General features: G+C 43.8%; 1 protein-coding gene across 1 annotated transcript; it reads right to left on the bottom strand.

Moving 5' to 3' along the window:
• Window positions 1–7,285: 7,285 nt before the first annotated feature.
• T265_01044 (hypothetical protein) lies at window positions 7,286–8,284 on the bottom strand (the record flags this gene model as incomplete). Its single annotated transcript, XM_009164987.1, has 1 exon — window positions 7,286–8,284. The coding sequence occupies one exon, from the start codon at window positions 8,282–8,284 to the stop codon at window positions 7,286–7,288; it is 999 nt and encodes a 332-aa protein (XP_009163251.1).
• Between the last annotated feature and the right edge of the window lie 300 nt (window positions 8,285–8,584).

The raw sequence follows: 8,584 nt of genomic DNA, 5'->3' as shown, positions 1-8,584 counted from the left end.
GAAGAAAAGGAACAGATGGGTGTATCCCGCCTTCATAACCATGCCATTAAACACGATTGACCTCCACATGGCGTGCCTTTTGGGTCATTGCCCACTGGTACCTCGCCATTATTCTTGGTGGGGGCGAGATGGCCCAAGTGGTTAGAGCGCGAATTTACTGACTGGAAGGTCGGTGGTTTGAACCCGACCTCTGCACCTCGACTCCCCCTGTCTAGGCTTGAGCGACTTGGCAGTATCCCAACCCTCGTGCTTCCTTCGGGTAGCATGGCAGCTAGGCAACGGAAGGGTGTTACAGCTGAGAGGTGTTCTTTCTTTCATTATTTATGGTACATTTGATATACACCTTTAGAGGGCGTCCAGATTAGAATTACACTTTTGGCGGTACCTACTGCCATTTTCACCGTAGTTGTTTATCTTAGATGGAAAACAATTTGACCAATATCCAAGGCAGGTTAGGAAGAGCGAACTCGCTTTGGTGTGACATCCAAATATTCAAAAATGCAGAGTTTTTTGCCTTAAGGACCATACTGAAGGCTTTCAGCATCTATTGTTACTTTGGTGAAACAATGCTCTAAAATTGGAGCTTTTCGAGGTTAACAAAGTTTTTTCTACAACTGAAGGATTTGAAGTGACGTCTATAGAATTGTAACCCTGTGATCAATACAACAAGAAAAGCAATCAAAACGTTTTATTATGCAATGAATGTGGATTTGATGGAGGGTAACCGTTATATCTGCTGATTCGCCAGTCTTTGATGTCTGCTGCTGACCCGCTCCAGCGCCCAGTGCCGGAGAAAAAAGACTCCCAGAATGAAATACAACAGCTATATTCCGAAAAAGTGAGCGCGAGAGCGTGAGTGCGTGCAAGCGCGAATGTACGATGTTCTCAAGCTATTTATTGGAAGGACACTGTCTGAAATTGGTCCAATGCTGACGCACGTAATCTGGCCTTGGTACGAGGCTGTGACGCGGTACATATTGCGGGGGCGTTGTGTGACCTTGGTCACACGCGCTGTCTGGGTTTGATACAGGCTGTGGCACTCTGTATACTGAGGGGGCGTTGTCTGTCTGGTCGATATCTGGCGGAGCTGAGAGTCTCGGTAGACTTCGGGCACTCAGTGGTTGCTTTCGGAAGCTGACGTTTCTGATAGTAATCTAATACAGAAGCACGGGTCCAATTTTTTGGGCATCTGGAGTAACATTTCCTGTAAACCTTGTTAGTAGAAGACGGATAACTGTTACTCTGACCGTTTACTCACACAGGCTATCAAAATCTTCAAATACCTTTTTTATTTTAATTAACCGCCGAAAACGTAGGCTGAAAATACCGCCAAACTTACTGCCGCCGATTTTGAGAATACCCCATCCGCACATCCAGTTCGTGCCTACATACGTTAGGCCTTTTGGTAGGAACCATCTAAATCACTGATCCGTACACGCCGTATTAAGTCGCTATCGTTCTATCTTACCATTACCGGCGGCAAATTATCTTCCCTTTTTTCGACAAGCAACGCTGTTCCAAATCGACCGGTACGAGTTGGAGAGGGGAAGTTAGATAGATACCTCCTTGTACTTCTAGTCCCTGATAATCATGTGAAAAAAGCATGTGACGCTATGACATACTCATTCGACCTGCCCATCCGCGGTAAAGTTCTTACTGTCCAGTACAAGAACGCATGGATGGTATCGTCTGAGTTCCTTCGGATGAAAAAGCGTATTTCATTGAGTCAGAATTACCCGCGGTCATTCTGAAACTGGCAATAGAGCACTGCGCCAAATTAATTTGAAGGCCATAGACTTAGAATCGTCGCACAAAATCTCCACGTTAGTAGGCGAAAACGTTCAACAACATGAAAGAACGGACTTAGTTCTGGGCACTCGTTGGGACTCTTGTTAGTCCAGTCGTCTTCGAGGGAGTTATTCGAAACTAGTAAACCCAGAGCTGTTCTCCAAGATCCACTAACAGATACTGTGGTCTCGGTATTTTTGTCATATCCACAACAGTCTAACGCTGTAAGTATAGTGAACTGGATGCCGAACTCACTTATGTCAGCTGGATGAAGCGAGTATGTGTCCATGTTTAGAATCGCTGATGCAGCGATCCAGACCTCCGTGAAGCCTCAACTTACGTACATTCACAAAACTAGTTTGCCACAACATCGACGGGATTTTAAAATACTGGAGAGAGAGAGAGTATGCCCTTTCAAATATGCCGTTCAAAACTTTTCAGTGTGAACCGTCATGTGACAGAATGCCATGTGCCATGCCATGTACCGTACCAACGCAACGCGCTTTCATGTGACAGCTTCCAGGTAGCGTTTACACGGTTAGCTTGCAGTATTGATTTTTCGGCTAGGTATTGTTTGATGTGCGGTGTGTATTGAGGTAGCGGAATAGGTGAAATTGGTCTGTTGGGTATACCCGAATCAATGTTCCATTGTGTGATTAAGGATACGCACTCAAACTAAGTTTGCATCACCGAAGCCCAATTTTCGCGTGTTACTTCCCGTTGATGAAACCCTTTAGGGAAGCTTAAGTACTATTGTGTGTGAACCTACGTATCCATACAAGTGAAAGGCTTTCCCACTCAGTTACTTTCTTGTGTATTTTCAGACTACTGGACAAGTTGTGAATGACCACACGTCAGTTGTTCTTCGATATTCGACACCCGTATTGGTTGTTGTTGATTTCGATTTAAATTCACAGATTGGTGTATTCCTAAAGACATGTATCACCTCGTATGAGGTCTCGTTTGGAAACGATACAATACTGTCCCTATTTCGTTCTTCACGTGACAACCGATGCTGTTCAAAGCACTGCTTCCTACATTGCTAGAGGTTCACGTACGTTCAGTTACTGACGGACACAAGCCAAGAGAAAAGGTGTGCCAGTTATAGGCGATCGTTGGTATATAAGACCTAAATTGTTTTTTTTTTGTGAAGAGGACCGTAGTCCAAGGATAAGTTCTTTTGTTTATACCAGAGTGCCGTAACGCAATGTATAAATTAATCTTGTATTCGGTTATTCATATTCCAGTAAGAACCATATCAAATGGTACAGATTCTACAAATCCGGCAACCATATTCTACAACTTGATCGGCCTGTCTTTAAGCGCACCGTAGACGCAAATACGGAGTCGGATATGTTGGCTCACAGATCAGAAAACCTTTGAAGATGATGAGTGCAACTAATGAACTTCCGTTTAATCTGCCTCACTCGGAAGAAAATTAATGGAAGTAGACTATCTTCACGATGCCTTTTACGTTGCACAATAAAACGGACATTGAAGTGGTATAAGCCCTAAATAGAAAAGAAAAGCGGCTTGCTGAAAATTAACTCTGGATGGATGGACCGAGAAATGCAGTTGGAGTAAAACAGATCTCGATGCCTCTGCAAGTAAAATCATGGGATGGATTCTCACCAACCGTGATAGTCTGCACATGTAGAGATTTATGGAAGGCTTTTCGCTCAATTTGACGTAAAAAAGACCCTTTCATTAGGGCGTTGAATACGTCCAGGCCCGAGAAACCAATATGTGGGTGACCAGTTGCTGTATCATGGGACTCATTTGAACTAATTAGACATGAGGCCTTTGGAACTTGTCCGCGAAGTGCGGGACACAGTCTTTCGAAAGAACGTTCTCATAAAAAAATTTTATGGCTATATTGGGAGGTATTTTGATCCGTGTTAGTGAACTGATCTAGAAGGGTTTAGAGCCTTGTGAGCCGTCTCAGAAACAGCTCATGCAGACCACAAAGTTCCTAAAAGCGACAAATGTCAGTTAATACACTGCTGTTCTAAACGAGTTCATCGAAATACCACTTACTGAAAACACAATGTAGGGATCAGACCTTACTTTTTAGGATTAAAACAACGATCAGGATACCATAAAGCCAACTTTGAATTAGAGGTGTGATTACAAGTTTGAACATTGAACAGAAGAGAGAATTTTCCACCTTTTCGTAGATCTAGCTTTGGGTGCTTCGATCGAGTACCGCTGTGAATTGGCCCCTAGTTGGGAACTGGTACCGTGCAATCCAGGAATCAGTTATCTGACCTAAACTTAGCGAAAAAGATGGGCATGGTGTTTTTAGGCACCAGACGAGCGATGGCTAACTGTGTCCCCCTCTGATCCACCTAATGTCTGCATGCTTTTGCAGCTATGTACCGTCTCAAGGGCTGTTGGATAAACATCCACCAGCGTCGTTTTCCAATCAGCTTCAGCAAATTTCACTACGAGAATGGAGATCCTGCGTTTATGTCACACGCAACATCCGTATAAGAACTCGTATATGATCACCGAGAGCAGTCCGTCTCGAAATAACAGAGTAACTCAACAACTCTTTGTTCACCCAGGTATATAACATCCCCTTACATTCTATCAGGTCAAACAGATGCAAACGGGAATAATATCACCCAATTATCTAAAGGATTTAGAGTTTTCCCACATATTGCCGTCAGCACAGTAAACGGTCGTGTGGGATGAATCTGAAACACCAATGTTTTTGCTACTCATCATTTTTAAGTAGTATGCACTTAAGTCTCATTACGCTATCTTCGATGTAAATCACAGAATCATCTAAATACCTACCCATGTGGGCAGTATGTTGCTGTACTAAGCAAGGCAACACACATTCTATGTGAAACTCATCAAATTTACTCAACACTCAATTTAAACTAGATTCCAAACTATTCCGCTTCACTTCTGAATGCTGCCGATCCCTAACTCAGTAAAGTTCCTTGGACTGTTTACCGGTGGTCGCTTCCAAACAGGTGTGATTCAGCTGTCCGTCAAACATTTGTCTTCACTTCTCAAAGGGATCAGCCATGCTACAAACCCGTTGAATATGCGAATTCGGATACATTAATTGGCAAAAGTTTCTATGGCGATATGTTCGCAGTCTGTTCGAGATTTAGAACGATTTGCTTTATTTTTCAGTTCATTTCATGACATTGTAAACACTCCGCTTCGGCATGTTTTCAAAAGGTTTTGCTTAGTAACTACCCAGTTGTTGTACGTGGTTGAAATGCTTTACCTAGATCGAATTTGTTGAGCTTTCGAAAGGTTTACCGGCACGTTTCCTTGGTGTTATAAGACGTACATTGAATTCATAGGAATGAAAAATAAACATTCTAATTGCCTGAGGCAGCTGGTCCTCCATTTCAAGAGAAATTTGTGTTTCGCTTTTACGAAATGCAATCCATGGATCTTACAACATTGTAAGGACATCAATAATTCATGTCGCTACGAATTGTAACAACTGTTTCAGCAAAAGCGAAGCGAGTTACCGTCCGATTGGAAAATCTCGGTAAGACGGAAAATATTCGTTGTAATGTACTACTCATAAGGTTGCTGAAGTCGACAGCCAATGTACTACTCATAAGGTTGCTGAAAATCCGTCGACAGCCCACGACCGGTTTCGCCCTTCCACTTTGGACTCATCAGGTAGGCACGCTCCCCGAGTTTCCGTCAATCTTATGTTCTACTTGAAACCAACTTGCACGAAATTAGCGAATATACACTCATTTGCGAACTAATTTGTTTTTTCGAGAGACTCACCTGGAACTCACCAGCTCAATCTCTCGTTTGTGATGTTCTCAGGCAAATATTCGATTTTAATCATTCTGATCGATCATCGCACGCACTGTGAGAGCAAATGTCTTCGTTTCCTTTCATCAGCTTTCACCGTTTGACTGGCTTTTGCAACAAAACAACAAAAAACCCACGAAACGAAATTCAAAGAGCTCTCCTGGGGGGTTCCACACATATGTTCGCACTGCCTACTGTGCATGACAGCCTTGAGGAACATTCACGACTTGTTCCAGTCCAGCACGCTAAATGACAGTTGCCAACTGGACCAAATTCATATTTGAAACACCGGAGCTTATTCACTAACCATAATGTCCAAGTGTGGGGCGAGATGGCTCAGTGGTTATATCCCAAATTGATTGACCGGAATGTCCGTGGTTCGAACCCGACCTCTGCCTATCGACTTCTCCTGTCTAGGCTTCGGCGACCTGACAGTATCCCAGCCCTCATGCTACTTTCGGCACGGCCGCTAGGCGCCAAAAGGGGTGTTATTTTTAAAAAATATTTTTAATAATGTCTAAGTAACGCGCACGCAAGTCGTAGTCGACAGTCGATCCTCGACCGTCCTGAGTTGTGTAGACGTTTGGTTGGTAACGGCAAACGGGCCTTGCCAACGACTCCCTAGCTTCGGCGACCCCAGTTCACACCTTCCAGGATTCTATGGTCCTTCCATTTGACCTTCGCCCCTATAGGGAAGTCATGTCTTTCTACTTGCCGCGTTTTGGTTTATTCCTTTCCTGAATGACGGTCAAGTTTTCACGAGCATTGTGTTCAGCTCGCACTTAAACAGGATATAGTGACATTCATCTGACAAACATGGAATTCACATAATGTGGTCACGTTCCGACCGGCTCCTCAATGGATGACCTGTGAAATATAAGTCTCAGGTAGTTTGTGAGTTGCCTTGCGAACCAGCTGCCAAGCTTGAAGCACAAATCGAAAGCCACCTGACCAACAGACTGATCAAAGTGAGTTACCCATATCTGCAGAGATTTCCGATGTTCGACTGCTCTCACAGGTCCGATATTTGGCTGTTCCCTTGTTCACTTCAAAAGAAAAAGTCAAATTTATCTAGGTTTCAGTACATTCACTAAGAAGCTGTGTTTTCTCGGTTAACAGGGAGCAGCCGTTCGCAAGAATAACGCAAGGTACTGTTGCACGCACAACTCCATGTGGTGAATTAATTCAAAGAACGACAGTATTGCGAGGAGTATGAACTAAGGACCCCTGCCTATCGCACTCATTAAGGAGAAGAGCCAGAAATGTGTGAATAAACCCCAGGATATGCATTTAAGGGGACAGACGCAGAACCGCTGGTTTAGTAGAATGGGCAAGCAACTCAATTTAAACTCTCGAGGAGTTTCTAGAACGGATCAAGCATAAATAAATACAGAAAACATAGGGACTAGAGGCGCGTATCACGTCACGCTGGTTGATCACACGTGAAACCCACGTACTCAGACGTGAACAGATGGATGGTGACCTTGACTGTCATGGTGGGTGATCTAAGATGATCCGAGTTGTAAGTATTTTTGGAGGAAATCCTCAAAAACCAAGACGATCAATACCTTTCGAAGAGCTGAAACTACTAGCGTTCGATGCGAATGAATTTTGAAGAGAGTGCAGTTCATTGAAGAATGAGAACTTTTATTAGTTTGTGGAGAAGGTTTTCGCCTGGATTTCGTGGGGACAAACTCTACGGCGTCTGCGTACAAACGGATCGACTTCTGGTTATGTAGGAGGATATGACAAGCAATATCTTCTCCGTATCGTCCAGTATGCGTTTGGAACTAGCCATTAGAATGAGAGAGCACAGACAGCAGGCAGTCCAGTAGAAAACGATCGCAAAGGAGCAAATAGAACTCCCGTCTAATCCATCAACATTGACAGTGACGCGCGAGCATGACATCGGATTGACCAAAACAACTAACAAGAGAACCAACCGAATGGACGAAGCCACGACCGATATGAACAAGAGTAGATTTAGGGCCAGAGCTCCCTCTGGTAGTTTGTTACTGGCCAACCATCCTTTGATTGACTGATCCATCTGCCTGGCTCTCTTGAACAAAATGACAGTAACACCAATAGTGGTAGTCAAGATCAATAGACCAGGGACAATCGCAGCGAAGCATAATCTAAACACGCTCAAGTACATGCTTCTATACGTCGGATGGCATACAAGTTCCTGTGGGAACAGATAGCTCATCTCAGCCAACATGCTCCCACTGTACATTGCAAAAATTATAAGCAAAGTCGTTCGAATGCGTTCACGGTCGCGTGCATAGTTGGATTGGGGGAACAGTGCCAGGAAGAATCTTTCACAACACAGACAGACAACGTGCCATGTGGACAGGTCGGTGGTAATGGCGGATATGTATAAGTGTATACGACAGCCCATACACCCCCCGATAAAACATACATCTTTTGTAACCAGGAGAAACAGGGAATAGCGAAGATTGCTGGTGTACAATCCGATCAGGTTGTTGATGAACATTGAAATCATGAAGAGTCTGGTCGAAGGACGCAAAGGACATCGTGGCCAACTCACTCCACCCTGGTTGCTCCCCTGACTACCGTCAACTTGTCGCTCTTGACCTGTCGCACAAAACCAGCTTCCAACCAAGTAGAGAAACCACAGAGTATTTCCGATCAGACCGGCAATGCAGTTCGCTATTCCAAGCGTTCCGACGAGCATCGTGACAATACGGGTGGACATCTCCTATCACGGAACACTAGATTAGTGCCAACAACAATGCCGTTTTATATTCGCAAAGCTATATATATATACATATATGTTGAGAAGAACTCAATTTTTCTTATACAAAGTAAAATAACTGGTTGTCTTCCTCATTAACAAATATCTTTGAACGCCCAGATCTACCTTTGTGAATATCACGTACGAAGAAGACGTTATCCACCCGGATACGACTTTCAATTCTTATCGTAGAACGTGTGAAATTTATAAATTTCCGTTTTCGTCATGGTAACCTAACTG

Source organism: Opisthorchis viverrini, assembly GCF_000715545.1.
Source record: "Opisthorchis viverrini unplaced genomic scaffold opera_v5_11, whole genome shotgun sequence".
In the NCBI taxonomy this organism is placed as follows: Eukaryota; Metazoa; Platyhelminthes; class Trematoda; order Opisthorchiida; family Opisthorchiidae; genus Opisthorchis; species Opisthorchis viverrini.
Note: the sequence above shows the minus strand (reverse complement) of the source record. Positions and strands in the feature narration are given on the sequence as shown.